The 20,777-nt window shown below is 46.8% G+C and overlaps 1 protein-coding gene across 13 annotated transcripts in view; it reads right to left on the bottom strand.

The window, feature by feature from the left end:
* PRRC2A (proline rich coiled-coil 2A) overlaps nucleotides 1–20,777 on the bottom strand; it is a 1,857,131-nt gene that overhangs the window by 1,232,142 nt on the left and 604,212 nt on the right. For all 13 annotated transcript variants that reach the window (XM_078645954.1, XM_078645958.1, XM_078645955.1 and 10 more), the window contains exon 11: nucleotides 1,551–1,773. In XM_078645954.1, the coding sequence (XP_078502080.1) occupies nucleotides 1,551–1,773 (223 nt within the window). The remainder of the gene's footprint in view (nucleotides 1–1,550; nucleotides 1,774–20,777) is intronic.

Here is a 20,777-nt window from a genome sequence, read left to right as displayed (position 1 = left end):
GGGAAAAAACACCTTGCCGCTGGATATATAGGCATTAGTTGCAACATTGATGGTCTCTTATGACCAGGCGTGGGATACAGCAACAGCTTAGACAATGGCAGTGGTGTTTGTTATTATTGACGAGGACATGACAGCAGCAGATGAAGAAATAGTCCTCACTATCGTCAACGATGCTGAAGCGGTCGACATGTTCATAGACTAGGAGGTCGTTGGCGATACCAAAGTGGTCAACGAGGACGCCGATGAGTAAGTCGCCATCGTCGTTAAGTGAGTCGTTGAAGTCTTTGTCATCGCTGGAAGCGTCGTCGGCAGGGCCATTACTGACAACGTAGTCATATCAGTTAGAGACGATGTAGATTTCAACGACGAGATCTTCGACGACTAGGTAGGTGAAATGCGTTCAGATGGTAATTTCTGTGTCGACCGGGACCCGGATGAAAACGCTGTCAACAAAATGAGCTTTTGAGAGACTAATCTTCATGGATTGTTCCGAAGATTGTTTTTCATGTTTATGGCCTTACTCCTCAGAAGGAAATGAATGCTTTCATTTTAGTGAGGTGCCTGCATATTCTTGACGAGATTTTTAGAAGCCTTTTTCTTGGAAACTTCAGGAGATTCATGAGATTTTTCTTTCCTTTTAGATGTTTCCTGAGAAGCCTGTGAGGTAGAGCTCTCCTCATCCTCAGATACATCAGATTTTTCAGTCTCTGAAGCCAAATCAACAACCTACCCACTCTGTCCTTGAGAGTTTTGTTTGAAAGAGTCCTACAAATCTTGCTGTCTTTTACCTTATGTTGAGGGCAGAGACAGTTGATAAAGTTCTTATGGGGATCCTCAGCATGCAGCCTCTTCTTACAGCAAGCTCCACACGACCTGAAGAGACCTTTCTTTGAATAATCCAACATGGAGTAGAAATCTGGAAAATTGAAAAACAAACCGAGCAAAGCTCACAGGGAGACTCCTTTTCACACGACTTGTGTTAGAAAATCGGAAAAACCTGGCCTCCCTTGGGATTGTTCTAGAGGGTATCATCGCCTGATTGGCTGCTATTTAAGTCTGGTTCTTTTTTCCAAAAGAAAATGGATAGGCTATTGCAGTTACTATGGTAGTATTATCTACTGCGGTGTTGATTCAAGCATGTGAACTTATGAACGATCCAATGATGGAGAACTCCTGGCTACTCATTTTCCCTCCAACCTTCCAGCTAAATGGGGGCTTGGTGGGGAGGGGAGGCGAGCAATACAAAGGGCAGGAAACGTTTGAGGCTCACCACCCTTAACACTGTTCCTGCTAGGAGGGTAGGATTACCATGCCAAAAGGGGCACTTTCCTACGGTGATGAACACTATAGAGGTCTTGTTCCAGCATATTCTATATATATTCAAAAAAGGTATTCCGGGGCCGCGTAGGCCACACAGAATTATTCAAGGTTTATGACTATCAATTTAAATCCTACGATGCAGAACTTAAGTTACAATGTAGTAACAAGATACACAACATACATCCAAGACCTTAACTCTTAATACGGACTTACACTTTGCCTTCACTCACCTGGGGATCAGCAGGAGGCACCCTGTTGGCTGGTGGGACTTTTTGTGGCTGCAGTACCACTGGTTGGGGTCCCAAAGGAATAGTATCCACCTCTTGTTCATGAAGACCTTCCTTCCAAGCAACCTTTACAGGGGGATGCTGCTCCACAGCTGAAGTCTTCTTGCTGTCCCCATTATCAGGGACATGGGATGGCTGGTGCTCTGTGCTGGAAGTCTGACGTTCTCTGTACAGAATAAATACATGTTCCTGAATATAACATAAATCTTGATTCGAGTCAGTCATGTCTGCTTTTTGAGACTTCAAACAGTGGCACAACAGAGTTTGCTTTCTATCACACTTATGCAATTTTATAACTGTCAAGTTACTGAACACTACAAGTAACTTAAAAGTGAGAAAAGCTATTAAAGAACAAAGTGAAATAAATCTCTCTTAAGTCTTTAAAATCTCTTCTACTCTCTCAAGACAAATTCTTAACTTGCCAGACAGACAATATAACAACATATGTGAACAAGAAAGCTGCACCAGATTTAGACTAAAATCTGGAAATGGCTGCAGGCAGTAATTTGTAGATTGCAGCTAATCCACTACAAAGAAAATAGAATTTTACTGCAATTTTTCCGACATCTGAGGTGTAGCCTAACTAACTTCAATGCGGTTTTCTCCTTAGATTTCTATGAAAAAAAGGTTTGGGAACGTTTTTCTTGCCGCTAGCCTTTTTAAATTATACATCTTAAAAGGATTTCAACAATATAGCCATCTTAGTAGCCTGACATGAATTTGATACTTTTTAAAAAATACACTTTAAAAACTATCAGTATAGATCTTTAGAAGGAGAATATGAAGAAACAAATTATTTACACAAGTCCTGATATCATATACAGTTTACATTATAAGTTCCAACGCTCCCCTGCAAGGTACAGCGGCAAGAGATCCAATGTCAGAAGCATGCACGGGGATCATAAAAGGCTGGTAAGATTTTCAAAATTAATATAATCAATTTGTTAATTATTGCTATTATTGCAGCTTATAGAGCGCACGGCTACCTCCAAAGGAGCTTTAAGGTAGGCCAAAAAGCCAGGTCTTCAGCGTCTTCCTAAATAAAAGCTCTGATTTGGCTTTCTGTATGTGCTCCGGCATGGAGTTCCAAAGAAGCGGTTTTAAGGAATAACAATCGGCCACCAAGCCTGGCCTTTGCAAAGTGGGGAATGGCTAAAAGTTCCCGGTGATTCGACCTCAGAATAACTTATGTGGTGTTACATTCCCAATATACAGTGCTTTTAAATTCACAAGTATTTTGGACTATGTAAAAGTGAGTTTAGCACCTTAATAATGAGGAACACATAAGAATACGCATCTTGGTAGAACATTTAAATATGCATTGTAGGAAGCTGGCTCTGTATATAATATACAAAAAGAGGTATAGTGTGCACAGAGTCCAGTGAGTCACCAAAAAGTAGAGTAGAAAATAAAGTAAGACATGAGTTACTTACCTGTAACGAATAGTTTTCTTACCTGTCGGTGTAGTTTTGCAGCTTGAAGATCTTTCTGGATTCACTATGCTGTGCATTATTCCGCGGTCTTGTGGTTGGGTCCGGATTCGTAGTTTTTTCTTTGTTTTTTTTTTTTTTCGTAGCCCAGGTGGGCGTCGGCATCACATCTCCTTGGGTGCATTTCCGGTGATTTAGATGGTCAAATAACCGTCAAAATTTTGACTAATCATTCAACCCTACTGAGGATTTCACTATTCTCTTTTACTAATTTCGCCCTTCCTGTTTTTTGTCTTCTTTTTCACTTGACCCCTACCTTACCCATAGAAGCACGATAATCTGTTATTACCAGGACACCCTGTCCACCATTTATCCATATACTTATACAAGTAATCGATCTACCCGAACCTTGTATATTGACCACACACGGATCAAGGTACGACCTGCATTACCTTTGAGGACATCCTCGTGCATGAGGGATATAAGGTGTTAGGAACTGTGTCACCGATGATACTAGGACACATGATATTTGTTTAGTGATATTCAGCCAACAACATAATAATTGTTTTTAATATTGCGAGAGTTTGTAAAAGAAGTCACCACAAATAATGAATTTAGCAACCCTATTTCGGTCGCATGTTAAGTAATGAGCCGATCAACCTGGCTCGTAACAGATAAGTGTTTCGGTAGGGAGATCTTTCACTATTTTTTTCACTACTCTTTTACTATATTTATATAAAAAAAAATTCTCATTAAGTTTGCCATGATCACAGACATCCCTCTCTGGATGTCACAAATAAAGTGTGCTGGGCATGCCACCTTATTTCACAATAAGTGTGGCTCAGTGGTTAGAGGCGGCAGACCCGGAAGCTGAGATCAGCCGTGGACCAGGGTTCGATTCCCCGCCTCGGCGGGTCTCGGGCTCAAAAATTCCACAGACTCGACAATTCTCGCTCCGGTGCCTACTCGACTCACGGGGTCACACTCTGCGACTCTGGGCAATAGCTTGCTTAATCTCCACTACGGCCCCTCGCGGCGGGATGCCTGGCTTTCACCTTGTGAATACCCTGCCGGGGTATCTCTCACAGGGGAATACCAGGACGGGTTCCCTAAGCAAGCGCCTTGAGACCCCTGGGTGAAACGTGCGCTATATAAATCGAAATACATTTACATTTACATTTACAATAATGAATCACTCTCAAAAATCACTTATAAAAGTATTGTGTAATATGTGTTTCCACTACAAACAATATGTTCCATATATATACCTTATTCTTTTATTCAGCCCTGAAGAATCGCAGTATATGTGTTCCCTGCGATGAAACACGTGTCGGCTGTCATTTGGAACGAATAAACGAACGTGAAAACACAAACAAAAAGACTTTTGTTCTACATATGTATACAACGTGTTTTTACCTTTCTCAAAGAGTCTTCATCTGTTGTAACTGCTACATAAGATATTTGATTGTAAATTTGACTACACTTGAGATACTAAGTGTTTACTAGTCGACATTGAGCGGTTAGGAGGTAATTTCCGCTCGCCTATTTGCCCAACCTATTGACTATCATCTCTCAAACAAAGCGGAGAATAGGATAGTGCGCCCAGTAATTCTGGATTAGCCTAAAAAACCTCAAAGCTGTTTTCTGCATTTCCGGTGACGTCGGCATGCTTCCTGCGGAAGCTCCCACTCCTGGGCGCCATCTTCGGGTTCTTTTTTTCCGTGTTTCTTTAGTTTCCGAAGTAATGGCAATGTTCTATTTAGGTGATATTTTACCGCTTTGTACTCTTAAGTACTTTCTTTTTTAACCACCTCTTCTCTCTCCAGCCTCATCTTTCTGGCGGAGGTGGGTGGGTTCGCTAGTGAATCCAGAAAGATCTTCAAGCTGCAAAACTACACCGACAGGTAAGAAAACTATTCGTTTTGCAGCGTGAATCTTTCTGGATTCACTATGCTGTGCATAGATTTTGTAGCGGTTTCTCACCTCTGTGGCGGCTGGGTGGAAGATGAGCGTTGGTTATTGAATATGTGCTGGAGCACCTTTTGTCCGACTTGTGCTTCCTTGTTCATCTGTATGTCCACACAGTAGTGCTTCGTGAACGTGTGCACCGAAGCCCATGTTGCCGCCAGGCATATGTCCTCTACGGGTGTGTTAGCCAGGAAGGCTATTGTAGCATCCTTTTTCCTAGTGGAGTGGGCACGTGTCCCCTCTGCTAGCTCCTGTCCTGCACGTTTGTGGCAGAGTTGGATTGTCTGTGCGATCCACCGTGCAATAGTCTTTTTTGTTACTGCCTTCCCCATGAAACTGTTGGCGAATGACATGAAGAACTGTTTTGATTTCCTGTGTCCCTTCGTCCTCTCAATGTAGTGCATGACTGCCCTTCTGGCGTCCAGGGTGTGTAGAGCTCGCTCTGCGCTAGTTGTTGGTTTTTGGAAAAAACTCGGTATCTGTATAGACTGGTTCATGTGGAATTTGGATACCACCTTCGGCATGAAGTGTGGGTCAGTCCTCATCACAACCCTATCATTGTGTATTTGTATGTAGGGTTCTTGTAGCGTTAGCGCCTGAAGTTCGCTTACTCTTCGTAAGGACGTTATTGCAACCAGGAAAGCTGTTTTCATAGTTAGCATCTTTAGGGAGGCCTTGTGAAGTGGTTCAAAGGGTTCCTTCATGAGTTCCGTTAGGACTATGTTTAAGTTCCATGCAGGTGGCGGCACCCGCTTGGGTGGTGCGATCCTTTTCGCTCCTTCTAGGAATCTCTTCACCACCTGTGATGTGAAGAAACTCCTGCACGTTTCTCCCCTTGTGTAGGCGACTATCGCTGCCAAGTGAACTCTTAACGAGGATGAGCTAAGGTTCTTCTCCAGCAAGTGTGTCAGGTACTTTAGCACTGTGGAGTCCTTCTTCATTTTATTGTGAAGTCTTTCTTTCCTGCACCACATTGTGAATCTTTTCCATTTCGCAACGTAGCACTTCCAAGTGCTGGGCCTTCGTGCTTCCCGAAGGACCCTCAGGGTGCTTTCTGGCAGTCTCAAATGTGCAAACTATGTCCTCAGGAGCCACGCTACTAGGCTCAGGCTCTCTGGGCCTGGGTGTAGCACCTCTCTGTTCTGCATGGAGAGTAGGTCTTTCCTCCTGCCAAATCTGTGGGGTGCACACTGTGTCATCTCCATGATCTGCGAGTACCATGTCTGCCTGGCCCACTGTGGCGTGACCAGTATCAGGGTCATGTTGCTCGCTCTGCACTTGCTCAGCACTCTGTGCATCAGTGGTATCGGGGGAAAGGCGTAAGCAAATGTCCCGGACCAGTCTATCCATAGGGAATTCCCCAGTGACCCCTCCTAGGGCTGTCTGGATGCGAAGTTTTGGCATTTTGCATTCCGGCGTGTGGCAAACAGGTCCACTGATGGTGTTCCCCATCTGTCGAACAGCTACTTTATCTCCTGAGCGTTGAGCTCCCACTCGTGGGATGCCGATGTCTGTCTGCTGAGCCAATCTGCCTGTATGTTGTCCTTCCCTGGTAGGTGTATGGCTAGCAGGTCTATTTTGAGAGGGATGGCCCATCTCCATATCTCCTGCGCCAGCGTTGAGAGCGGGGCTGACTGTGTGCCCCCCTGCTTGTTGATGTAGAACATCGCGGTGGTGTTGTCTGTCTGTAGCAGCACCGTGTGTTTGTACAGTCTTGTTTGGAAAGCTTTCAGTGCAAGGAAGCTTGTCTTCAATTCTAGGTAATTGATGTGCCTTGTTGCATCTGTTGGCGTCCACAGTCCCCTCACCTTGAGCTCCTCCATGTGAGCGCTCCATCCCTTCAGGGATGCGTCTGTGGTGATGGTCACTGTTGGCGTTGGGGGTGTTAGAGGCTTTCCCCTTGTTATGTTCTCCATGGTCCACCATGTCATCTGCTTCTGCACTGCGTGCGTCACAACCACTAGATCCTCCCAACTGCCTGTAGCTTGTGACCATTGCTCCTGTAGCCATTCTTGAATGGGTCTCATGTGGAGACGTACATTGGGTACCAGGTGGATGCATGATGCCATCATCCCCATGATCTTGCTCGCAGTCCTCACTGTCCGAGCTTGTCCCTTCCGGTAGAGGCGAGTTTCCTTCACCAGCGCCCTCGCCCTCTTCTTGCTGGGGAACACCTTGCCCTGTAAGGTGTTGATCTGTGCTCCCAGGAAGATCTTCACTTGTTCCGGTTCCATTGATGATTTCTTCCAATGGATGGAGAACCCCAGGCTTATGAGCGTGCTCGTCACAGTATGTGCGTGCTGCTTGCATTTCTGGTATGAATTTGCTTTCACCAGCCAGTCGTCCAGGTAAGGGTATACGTGTATTCCTTGCCTTCGTAGGTGCGCTGCGATTGCAGCGAGGCACTTTGTGAAGACCCTTGGTGCTGATTTTAGCCCGAAGGCTAGTGTCGTGAACTGGTAGTGGCTTTCTCCGATGGTGAACCTGAGCATATGCTTGTGCTTTCTGTTCATTGGGATGTGCAGGTAGGCGTCTTTGAGGTCTATTGTGACCATGAAGTCTCCGATCAGCAATTGCGGGAGCACCTCTTGCAGGGAGCTCATAATTTTTGCGTTCTTATGAATTTGTTCAGGAACCTTAGGTCCAGAATGGGTCTCATTGTCTCGTCTACCTTTGGCACCAGGAAGTACGTTGAGTATATTCCTGTGTTTCTTTCCTTGAAGGGTACCCGTTCTATGGCCTGCTTCCGCAGAAGTTCCTTTGCCTCTTCCTGAAGACACTCTAGCTGTTTGCTTGCTAGTTGTTTTCTCTTTGGTTTTCTGCTTACTGGCCTCCCCTACAACTCTATGCAGTAACCGAATTGGATGATGTTGAGGATCCATTTGTCTGATGTGATTTTTCTCCATTCCTGGAGGTAAAGTCTTAACCTTCCTCCCACTGGTGTTATGTGGTCGTAGGTGTCTAGCTTGTCTTGATCTCTCTGTACGTGCTGCCCCCTGGGATCTTTTCTGTGGGTGGGCACACAGAGTTTTTTTAAGTCACTTAGAGGCGGGCTGCTGTCCCACTCTTCTATTCTGGCCACGTCCATTTCCTCTCCCTCGAAAGGACCGCCCTCTTTGTTGGTATTGCCAGGACTGCTTCTGCTGACCCTGCTGGCCCTGCGAGTCTGTCTGGTGCGTTTGTTGGAAAGCCTGGTGTGATGTACCTGGCTGGTTTCCACCTCTCCCGCCAGGCCTCCGTGACGGAGTGCCCCTTTTGTTGCCTCTGAACTGCAATGCTCCCATGGACCTTGCTGTTTCGTTATCCTTCTTCAGTTGGCTGAGCTTTTCATCAACTGTTGTTCCAAAAAGCGTGTCGCCGTTGAACGGTGTGTTCAGAATGCTGTGTTGCACCTCTGGTTTGAAACCTGAGATCCTTAGACATGCGTGTCTTCTTTCAGTGACACCCATCATCATGAGCCTGCTGGCGGTGTCTGCTCCATCCAGGGCCGTCTTAAGGCAAGAATTTGCCGCGTTCTTCCCTTCTTCAACCAGTTTTTCGGCCTTCTGCTTGGCATCCTGGGGCAGGTCCTTCACCAACTGCCCCAGCTCCTCCATGATCTGGTACATGTGTCTGTTTATCAGGGCGTTGGAGTTAGCCATGCGCCAGTGGGTCGCGGCATTCCGTTCGATCCTTCTGCCCACCAGATCCATCCTTTTGCTCTCCTTATCCGGTGGTGGTCCAGAGGTAGTGGGTACGTTAGCCCTCTTCCTTGCTGTGGCCGTTATAATGGAGTCTGTGGAGACCAACCCCTGAATGTAGGGTGGGTCCTTTGAGGAATGTTTGTATTTTTTCTCTGTTCTGGGAGTTACCGCCTTGCATGTTGCGGGCTCCCTGAATGCTTCCTTCCCCTCGACCAAGACGCTGTCGAGCATTGGCAGGTACTGGCTCCTTGTTTGTGTTGGGAGCAATGTCTCTAGAAGGAAGTCTGCTTTCTGCTTCTCTTCATCGAGCTTCAGCTTGAATGCCGCTGCGGCAGACCTTATCACCGAATTGTAGGCCCCGACGTCGTCCGGCGGCGAGGGCCTCGAGGGATACGTGTCGACCGTCTCCTCCGGGCTGTCAGTCTCGACATCGAGGTAATCCACCTCCTGTAGGTCAGAGGGGGCCGAGTCTGCGTCCGTCCTGCTGTCCTCTTCCTCCCCATAGTTGTAACTATCGTAGGGATTCTCGTACTCTTCCTGGTCGTCGACCACCTCGACGTCCGGGTCTTGGTCTTGGTCTTCGGTGACCTCGTCTTCCTCCTCGACCACCTCCACCACCGGTGGCTTGGTCTTGTGAGGGATCGTGAAAGCTTTCATCTTTGCGTCGAATTCTTTCTTCCGCTGCACGATGTTTTCCATTTCGGCTTCGAGGCGCCTTCTCTTTTTCTCCATCTCGGCCGCGTGTTCCGCGTCGGATGGTTCGGCCGCTCTTTTCGGCGGTTGGCTTGGCGCCGTGCCTTTCGGTGCCGAAGTTTTCGACGTCGACGTCGAACCGGATTTTGGGTCTTTGGTCGGCGTCGGTAGTTTAGGGTCCTTGTCCCTTGGCGTCGATCGATCCTTTTCGGGGACGATTTTCGACGACTTCTGCTGTTCAACAGCTCTCGACGCCGGGGACTCCTTCTCAGAGGATCCGCTGGGCCTGTGAGTACTCGCTGACGCCTGGTGCTTCGGCGTCGGCGCTTTCGAGGCCTTGCCCTCGTTTTTTCGAGACTCAGAGTCTCCCTGGTTCTTGGGGGCTGGAGAGTCTCCTACCTTATCAGAAGTCTTCGTGTAATCGGTCTCTACGACCGTGTAGCTGTCGTCTTCGGCGGCAGCGTTGTCCTCTTCCTCGGAAGACATCCCCAGGTCGTAGAGGGACGGAGTCGGGGCCTTCCCCTGCAGGGTGGCGTGGGCTACCCTCTGTCTCTCTCTCACACGAAGGGTCTTCGGGGTGAAGGCGGAGCAGGCGTTGCAGTCCTCGCTTTCGTGATTCACCGGTAGACAAAGGTTGCATACCGGGTGCTGGTCCTTCTGCGCGTACTTGTGGTGACAGTTACGGCAGAACTTGAACGGCGTGTTGTCCATCATCGAGCGCTCAGGGCCTCCCTGGTCGCGTGTTCCTCGACGGTCGTCGAGGATCTCGATGAATTCGCCTTTTCCTTTGCAGACTCCTCGTCGATGAAGTCCCCTGGAGTCTTCAGATGACTTTCCTTTGTTATTTCTGTATTTTCTTCTCTTCTTTCTCCAAAAATACCTGGAGCCCAAACGGGAACAATCCAGACCCGACGCGGAAAAAAAGAATCTGAAGATGGCGCCCAGGAGTGGGAGCTTCCGCAGGAAGCATGCCGACGTCACCGGAAATGCACCCAAAGAGGTGTGACGCCGACGCGCACCTGGGCTACGGGAAAAAAAAAAAAAAGACTACGAATCCGGACCCAACCACAAGACCGCGGAATGATGCACAGCATAGTGAATCCAGAAAGATTCACGCTGCAAAACTGCAGTTATCCCATATTGGTATCTTTCATAGTCACATGCTTAAATCATTCCCCGTTGTCGAGATGGGAGTCCCCGGTACATTTATAATGTTAATGTCACATTAGACATAGAAGGTAACAGGCCTAAGGCCATGTATTCAGTAGCATATCTGAGTCTGTATTTAAAAAAGGACCAAACTCTTGAGAACAACTAATCAGCTGACACCACCCTCTAGAACCTTTCTGGAAGGAGCTCCAGTCGCTCAGATTTTCATAAGCCCTGTGCGAACCCAGATGTACAACTAAGAGCGTTAAGTGAGCCCTTCCAGGCGTGGTAGGCGGGTCACATGTTAATCTATTAAAGATACCAATACTGGTATTACAGGTAACTCTTTTCTTATCCAGTATTTATTTATTTATTTTATTTTTGACATTTATAGAGCGCGGCGAATACCCTGAGGCGTCTCGGCGCTAGACCATTCATTTGTTTCCTAGTTGTGCAGATAATTTCATTGGTTGAACAGCCATGTCTTTACAAGTTTCCTAAACTGGAGGAGAGAGGGGCTCATCTTAATGTGTTGAGGAAGGGTGTTCCATAGTTTAGGAGCGGCCACAAGAAAACGGCGATCACCCCATGATACCGTCTTTGATCGAGGAACGACTAATTGATGCTGTTCCGAGGATCGAAGATGTCTGCGGGGAATATAAGGTTTTAGTTGATCCTTTAGGGTATGAGGTCCTTGGTTATTGAGGATTTTGTAGACTATGCATAAGGATTTCAACTTTATTCGATTTTTAATGGTGAGCCAGTGATATCGTCTTATTGTTTCTGAAATGGGGTGAAATTTAGCAGTTCCAGAGAGCAGGAGTGCCGCCGCATTCTGTATGGACTGAAGCTTGTTTATGACCCTGGCCTGAGCGTCAAGAAAGAGTCCGTTGCAGTAGTCTAATGAGGACAAGACTAAGGAACATACCAGTGTTTTAATTAGTACTTCTGGGAGAAAGGGGCTAATCTTCCTTATCATTTTTAATTTGTAATGGGCCGTTGTAGCAACTTTATTTGCATGGTCCATAAAGCTGAGCCCATTGTCGAAGATGACTCCCAAATTCCTGACCTTTGCGGTTGGAATGGGGGGTGAGCCAAAAGCCGATGGCCACCAGCATGATGGCCATTCTGGGAGAAGAGGACCGAAGATGACTACCTCAGTCTTCTCAGAGTTGAGTTTTAAACAATTTGTGGCCATCCATGCTCCTATTTCCGTCATTCCGTTTTTGAAATTGTGGGCCACCTGTCTTCCATCACCTTTAATGGCCAGAACCAGCTGCGTGTCATCCGCATAAGATGTTAGGCTCATCCCGTATGCTCTGATGACAGTTGCAAGGTCCGACACATAGATATTAAATAGTGTCGGACTAAGGGATGAGCCTTGGGGGACACCGCATGGCAACGTGAATTGAGCCGACTGAAACGGTCCAAGGGTGACCGCTTGAGTTCTCTCAGCAAGAAAGGATGCAAGCAGATCTTTAGCAGAGTGACAAATGCCTCAGGTATTTTTCATAGATTCACATGCTTGAATCAGAACAAATAGCAGTAATGAGCACATTTCGTCATATACATGAGCCATACATAACCATATAGTTAATAACTATTTCCGGAGGTAAAAATACAACATGCATACAAATAATCGAATTATGCATATAATTACAAAATAGCCAAAACACAGATTCTAATATTGGCCTAATCAATCAAAAATAACCGAGAAATGTTCATTAGAAAGGTTGGCGGGATGGAAGGAAGGCTCACCTTAATGAAATAGATGTATGAGCACAGCCTGTCCTACCGCAGCATCCTTCATCAATATGGAATCCAAGCAATAATGCTTGCTGAATGTATGCAGCTTTTCCAGGTAGCTGTTCTACAAATGTATGCTAGGGGCACGACAGCAAACAAAGCCATGGATGTAGATATTGCCCTAGTTGAACGGGCACGAACTCTTGAATGTAGAGGTTGACCAGCCTGCTGGTGACGGAAGAGAATAGCATTAGAGATCCATCTAGATATGCTTTGTTTTGTCAAAGGAAAACCTTTCCTGGGTAAGCTGTATGCTACAAAAAGCTGATTAGACTTGCAGAAGGTTTTGCTTTGTCTAGATAAAACGTAAGGCACCGCTTAAAGTCCAAAGAATGTAAGGCTTGTTCAACTGCCGTTTGTGGATTTGAAAAGAAAGATTTTAAAACAATTGGTTCTTTAAGGTGAAAATCCGAAGGTACTTAAGTTATACATTTTGGGTTGGTACGAAGAATGACTATCATTCTCAAATTGATTGAAAGATGCAAGAGTCAAAAGAAGACTTTTCCAAGAAATACATTTTAAGTAAGCTCTATGCATTGGCTCAAACGGGTGCTTCATAAGTTGAGCAAGTACCATGTTGAGATGCCACGTTGAAGGTGGAGATTTTACAGGAGGAAAAACTCTAAAAAAGACCTTTAAGAAACTGTTTTATCAGTCTGTTGACCCTTTGGAAGATCTTCAAAACCAGGAAATTGCAGCCACGTGAACTTTAATCGAGGTGTGAGCCAGACCTGAATTCGCTAGGTAGAAGTGATCCGGCAAGACTTTCTCCGGAGATGATTTGAGGCGATGCACCGTAGCAGATCCACACCAGATGCAAAACCTTTTCCATTTTAAAGAATAAGTTCTGTTGGTACTGTCTGCTCTAGCACAAGACAAAATCTATCTGCAATCTTGAGGAACTTTTAGGTGCCGAAATTCCTGGAACTGAGGAGCAAAGCAGATATTCTGAGAGAGCCTGGATCCGGGAGCTGTACTTGACCCTGGTTCATCGTTAGGAGAGAGAGAAACTGCTTCAGGGGAATAGGCGTCTGTAAGGACAGGAGATGAAGCTCCGTGAACCAGTGATGGTGAGGCCACGCTGGAGCTATTAGAATTAGCTTGCAGGGCTCTGCTTTCATTTTCTTTAGAACCCTGGGAAGGAGAAGAATTGGTGGAAAGGCGCAGGCAAGTACGCCGGACCAAGCTATTGAAAACTAATTCCCCAGAGATCCCTGTTGGGGATGCCAGCTTGCGATGAATTGGCATTTGGGGTTGCTGCTCGAGGCAAATGGGTCTATCAATGGTTCGCCCACTGTGAAGATTTTGTTCAGGGTATTTTAGTTCAACTCTTAACCTGCATAGTGAATCCGCTACTACGTTTTCTTTTCCTGTAACATACTCTGCTCTAAACAAGATTCCATGTTGAATTGCCCAATTCCAAATTCGTTGAGATTCTTGAGAGAGAGAGATAGAGTTCCTTCCAGTTTGTTTAGATAGTGCATTTTCGAAGTACTGTCTGTCCTGACAAGCACTATCGACCTTCGTATGCTGGGTAAAATTGCCTGGAGAACTAGAAAGACTGCTCTTAGGTCTAAGAGATTCATGTGTAGATTCCGCTCATAAGGTGGCCACTTGCCACTGATTTGAAGTTCCTGTAGGAAGGATCCCCAACCTTCCAGATAAGCGTCTGTCGTTATCACAAGAGGAGAGGTTTGAGGAATGGAAGGTAAGCCTCGAGACAGATGGAGAGGATGAGTTTACCAAGTTATACGGTTTGCTGAGTCACTAGGATAAAAATGCTGAAAGTTCCATTTACCTGAACCCACTGCGCGGTCAAGGCTTTCTGAAGAGGACACATGTGAAGACAGCAATGTGTAGACAGAAGAATGCAAGGGGACATCATGCCTTACAGAGATTTGTACATGCGCACCTAAAGAGACTTTCTTCTTCGTATGCGCTATGCTAAGGTCAGGAGTTTTTGTTGTCTTTCCTCCGTTGGATAGGCCGTCCTCAGAACCATATCTAGGATAGCTCCTAGGAATGTTAGACGTCAAGAAGGCTGTAGGACTGCTTTCTCTGGGTTTAGTGTGAGACCCAATTTGCTGACAAGCCGCTAACAGGTATTGGAAGACTTCTTCATGGCATTGAGAGAAGGAGCTTTGACACGCCAAGCGGCAACAGGCACACAACTACAAATGCAGGCAATGGGTGCGAAATAACTCTAGACTACTGTGACTGAGGGCGGAAACAAACGAAATGGGACAGACGGCGCCTACAAGCATGCCGAATGGAGCGGACACAGGGGCACTGAGCGGCTGGCAGAATGCATAGGGAGCACATGTAAAACCTCAGCACCTGCACCCACACGTGTACACGCAATCTCTGGCTCAAAGCGTCGCCCCCCCAAAACATAAAAGGGGGAAAAAGGAAAAAAAAAAACAATAAAAAAAAGCAGTAAATAAGAACGCTGCGGGGTCACGGCAAGGAAACGCAAGTCTCCTACGGCGGGCAGTGGCAATCACGGCAAGACCGCAGGGTGACCGAGCGGACAACCAGTGCAGCTTTTGTATAACTCCGGGACACAGAGGATAACGTGAACACCCCAACAGTGAGTACTGAGCGCCGCAAAGTGTCTGAACACTAGTATCCCTGTGACGGCACTGCGCAATCCCTCATCGCCAAACTACAACATGGGGAAACCTGAAAAACAGCAAACCAAGCTGCAGTTTGAAGCGAGGAAGCAGCCAAAGAACACCGCGGTCACATCAGACACTGAGGGAGATAATGAAGCTGGAGACGGGACTGGCATGGAGACAGTTCTCAGGGCAATACAGCAAAGTCTGCAAGAAATGAATAACAAGCTGGATAATGTGGTGCAACGCGTGGACAATATGGCCGCGAAGCTCGATAAACACGGCGAGAGACTGGTGGAGGCAGAACAAAGAATATCTAAGGTGGAGGACGAGTCTAAGTCCACGACGAGGCTATGCGGAGACATGGAGAAAACGCTGGAAGTATTGCGAGCTAAGGTGGAAGATCAGGAAGCCAGATCTAGACGCAACAACGTCCGCATAGCAGGCCTGCCGGAGACCACCAACACGGGCAGAATGGAGGACTACATAGAGGCATTGCTGAGGGACTTATTCGGCGCCGACAAGCTGTCAACAGTCTTTCTTGGTGAGCGCGCGCATTGTTCTTTAGCGCCCAAGCCGAAACCGGGAGCTCCACCACGAATAATAATTGCCCGCATGCTCAACTACAGAGACAGAGATACAGTACTCAGGCTTGCTAGAGAAAAAGGTGAAATCACACACCAGGGCAGCACCCTAGAATTCTATCCAGACCACACCATGGCGGTCCAGCTGGCTCGCAAGGAATTTGCTCCAGTGAAAAAGAAAATGCGGGAGCTAGGCGTCGAATATGCAATGCTGTATCCAGCGAAGCTTAAAGTCACAAATGCGGGCAGACCCGTGATTCTCCCCACAGTACAAGCGGCGCAAGAATACATTAAAAAAACTGGGACGTCGAGGCAAAGCGCAGGGGCGCGAAGAACAGGGCAGTGACAACGACTGAGGAGAAGGGAGGCAGAGTGAAGCATCTGCGTATAGGCGCTCACTAGGTTAGAGACAACTAAACGCTAAAAGCAGCTCAGACAATACGGAGTAGATGTTAATGTAAAGTATGAAGTGCAACTGTCGAGCTGCGATGTGCGCAGATACAGATAAGAGTCCTTGAGTGCCTTACAAATTGACCCGAACTACACTCTATGAACACGAACGCGGCACACGCAGTGAGTAATACTGTAGTCCACAATGATCATGGGGCGCTGGAGGGACAGTGGGAATGTGAAACGATTTGCTGTGGACTATCTGCACTAAGTGGACGGTTCGTAGAAGTAGCTGCACGTGCATGCACCAGCCGCTGACTACTCAGATAAGTGAGAGATGCCTATTGTAACAATATGTTGGGTCAAAGTGAACATGTTAAACCCAAAATATGTAAAGCCAAAATATGCGATACTACAGAGGTATAGACAGTGACTGAGTTTTATACAGGTACCCGCCATCAGAATTTAGCGGGACATGTGAGGTAATGGAACATTATGGTTCATACAAGAGCATGAGCACCCGTCCACATCCACTATGTGGGTGGAGATGTGTGTACCTGGCGACACCCCCAAGCGGGTGTACCCCTACGACAGTTCTGATTACAGTTTGATTGATTTAAGGGTATGGCTTTGGCAGGCACAGTTTGGGCGCTGAAGTGGGTGGGGGGTGGGGAAGGGTACCGGGAAATGTTGGAATTGGTTCACTGTGTCTGAGAAGCATTGCGACCTCTATTTCACCACAAGCACTACAAGAAATTGTATGCCAAAACACGGGCTTGGGCAAAATGGGATTGTTGCACCTGGAGTGATCTGCAATAACATGGTACAACACCCTTAAAACACACTGACAAAGCACAACCTACCACACTAAAATTTATAACGTGGAACATTAGGGGTCTGGGTACTCCGAAAAAGATTCGGCAGTTATTTGCCTATTTTGACAGATTGCATGTTGACGTAGCCTTTCTACAGGAAACGCACATAGCTGCCAACACCGCATCCACGTTAGGTGCTAGATGGGCAGAGTCGGTGACCAGCTCGCATTATTCCTCCTATTCTCGTGGGGTCAGTATTCTAATACAGAAGGGAATACACTTCGAGATCTCGACAGTACACAGAGATGTTGACGGACGAAGCGTCATTGTAATCGGCATGGTGAGACATCGTCAAGTTGCATTACTGAACACATATGGCCCGAACACGGATGACCCAGGATTCTTCGCGAAATTATGGCATATCATATCAGATTTCCAGATCGAGAACATAATATGGGGAGGTGATTTCAACATAGCTTTGAGGGACGGGTTGAATCGTTCGCCAAACACACTAGAACCGCATACACAGGCGAGAGCGACACTTCACGACGCAATGACAGATTTACAAATGACTGACATATGGAGGGTCAACCATCCAGGTGAGCTAGTAGCGACACACATAACTGCGGCACACAATAGTTGGTCCAGGCTGGACTATTGGCTGGGCACACGGGAGGTGGTGTCATGGACTGTCTCTATAAAACACTTACCAAGAACACTTTCGGACCACAGCCCTGTGCTGTTAGCAGTAGACATACCACATTATGAGCCCCCACCTTTCACGTGGAGATTCAATGCGGGAGCTTTACTGGACCCTTTATACACTGACACCATACAGAAGGCTATAGTGGACTACTTTGAACTCAACTGCCCTACGACGGATGACCCATGCCTCCTGTGGGAAGCTTTCAAAGCAACATTGCGGGGGGTATGTATTAGCACAACCACGGGCATCCTAAAAGATATAAGGCAGCAATTACAAACACGGGAACACGCCTTGCGCACATTGGAACAAAGGTACACACAAACAAGGGACACCACACTACTGGGGGAAATACAATCGCTCCTGAAAGAACATCAGCAATTTGCAACTGACGAGCTCAAATACATATGGAAACGAAAAATTGCCAGAGTGTATGGGGAGGGAGGCAGGCCTGGCAGAGCACTAGCTGAGAAAATATGCTCAGGACGAGCGCCTCAAAATATCAATACAATTAAGACTAGAGCGGGCACAGTAACACGAGACATTAAGGTCATAATGGGTGAATTCATGGCTATATACGGCCAACTATATGAGGCACGCCCCTCTATGCTACAGGAAGAAATGCTGACCTATATGGCAGATGTGGAAATAGCGTGGCTATCCAATAATCATAGAGAGTACCTAGCTCGCCCCGTAACTGTAGAGGAAGTTGTAGACACTATCAAACATCTACCAAATGGCAGGGCACCGGGACCTGACGGGTTCTCGGTTGAGTTTTATAAGACATTTGCGGACCTACTGGCTCCACATCTGGTAGGGCTATATGGAGCGGCACATGAGGCACAAACTCTCCAGACGTCGATGAGGGAAGCCATGCTGATTGCACTGTTAAAGCCGGGGAAAAGATGAGGAGCAATGTGACTCTTACCGCCCCATGTCCCTTATAAATGTGGACACAAAAATAATAGCAAGTCTGTTAGCGGCAAGGCTCAAACCACTTATGCCCCTACTGGTGAGGCCTGATCAGTCCGGCTTCATTCCGGATAGATCGACGACACATAACACACGCACACTCTTTGCACTAGCCCATTATTTGGCACCAGAGATCAAAGCCGTGGCGGTACTATTAGATGCTGCCAAAGCGTTTGACACAATAGACTGGAACTTTCTCCACGCGGTGCTGTTACGCATGGGATTTCCTCCGATATTCACACAATGGATCTCGATGCTATACACAAATTTGTCAGCACGTATCAGGGTAAACAAGCATGTCTCGGAGCCGATTGCAATATGTCGCGGCACGAGACAGGGATGCCCTCTCTCCCCGATGCTTTTTGCATTAGTACTAGAACCATTGGCCTGCAAAATAAGACAGCACCACCACTACTCCGCCATACAACTCCCGACGCGCCCTATACACATCTCACTGTATGCAGAGGACATGGTTCTTTATGTAAAAAATCCGGAGCAACACCTTAACCCTTTATTGGGAGAATACTTAAGATTTGGTCAGTATTCAGGGCTGCGGATCAATTGGACGAAATCTCTCATCCTGGTGCTGACAGATAGCACAGTCCCATCCCCCCTAGATTACCCACTGGAGTGGCAGGAAGAGCCTACCAGATACCTGGGAGTATGGTTCCATAGAGACCCAGAACTAGTCATTAGAACCAACTATGGTAGAGTGATATCGTCCCTAGAAGATAAAATTAAACGATGGAATAAATTGCCACTATCGCTGGCGGACAGAGCTGCAATTGTGAAAATGGTGCTACTGCCCAAGTTTCTTTATTTGTTTACCAACATCCCCATTAATCCTCCTGCAGAAGTGTTCCGAAATATTAACAAATTGGTGCTAAGTCTACTTTGGGCAGGCAAGCATGCCAGATTGGAATTACAAACGATGACACTACCATGCGAAGGGTGGTTTCAAAGTCCCAGACCTTTATCTTTATTTACTCTGCGCCCAGGCGCAATTCGCGCATTACTGGTACCACGAGATCCCCTTCCTGACGCATGTAGCGGTGGAAACGGGCGATGCCGATCCGGTTCCATTAGCTAACATATTGCCACATAAGCGATAAGACTGCACGAGCGGGACATAAACCCGGTAAACACCACCACCGAAGCGTGGAGACTGATGGGTAAGAAAACAGGAAGGTTACCGCTTTACACACCAGCACTCCCGTTAGCATATCACCCGGCACTTTCAGTTACCCAAGAACAGGTAGGAATGGACTTGCTGCGACAAGCTGGTATTGATACAATGGGCGATTTGTATAAAGACGGGGTCTTTCAAACACTGGACAAGTTGAAGTACATTAGTCATCCAACACTGTTATTTAGCTTTAACTACTATAGGCTGCAAAGAGCAGTAAAAGACCACTTTACCACTTTTCCGGAAGAGCCCCAACCTCTGACCCCACTGCAACTTGTATTAACAACACCCACCGCCTCACACCTAGTATCAAAGTTATACACAAGCCTACAAGGGGACATTGGAGGGAACACTGAGGGTGCGAGAGGTAAATGGTGCGCAATATTGGACGAAGCGCTGTCGGAAGAATGGGAAACAACATGCATGCTCACTAGCATACTAACGCCAAATGGAAACCTGAGGATTATTCATTATAAATACATACACCAAATGTACTATACGCCTAAGAGGCTCCACAGGTATGGGTTGCGGGAGGACTCGAGATGTGCACGATGCAAGCAAGAGGATGCAGACTTCTTACATTTAGCATGGCAATGTCGCTCGGTGGCTAGGTTCTGGGGGCAGGTGGTACAAGCGATCAGTGAAATGATTGAGGTGACACTCGACTGTACAATCAAAGTCTGTTTGTTAGGCCTAGTTCCGCAGCTCAGAGCACAGAAAAGAACGTTTTGTGTGATTGCACTTTTAATGGGAAAGAGGAGGGTCTCACTACATTGGAATGGTACAATGGGGCCGAAGATGAGAAACTGGCTAGAAGACTTAACATACTGCCGAGATACGCTAGCAACGTATGAGGAGGAACTGCCGGCCGGATCACGCCCTAAAGACTACTGGTTGTATCTGAGGGATTATCTGCAAGCGAAATCACCAGACCGAGACAAATAATACGAATATGCATGATTGCCATATAGCTGATGCAGACGAGTAACAATTAGCGTTTAAAGGAAGGAGGGAGAATGCTGTGACACCGTGATCAAGGTTGAAATAGTTTATACTTTTCTTTGTTTCATGGTTTAAGAAAAAAGGAAACATACAAAATGTAAGAAAATAGACACGCTAAGATGAATGAGTTGCACTGCTATACTATACTAGCGCTCTTAACTGCAACGCCGCCGG

The sequence above is a fragment of the Lissotriton helveticus genome, chromosome 5_1 (assembly GCF_964261635.1).
Source record: "Lissotriton helveticus chromosome 5_1, aLisHel1.1, whole genome shotgun sequence".
Lineage (NCBI taxonomy): Eukaryota > Metazoa > Chordata > Amphibia > Caudata > Salamandridae > Lissotriton > Lissotriton helveticus.
This window is presented reverse-complemented; position numbering and strand designations above follow the sequence as displayed.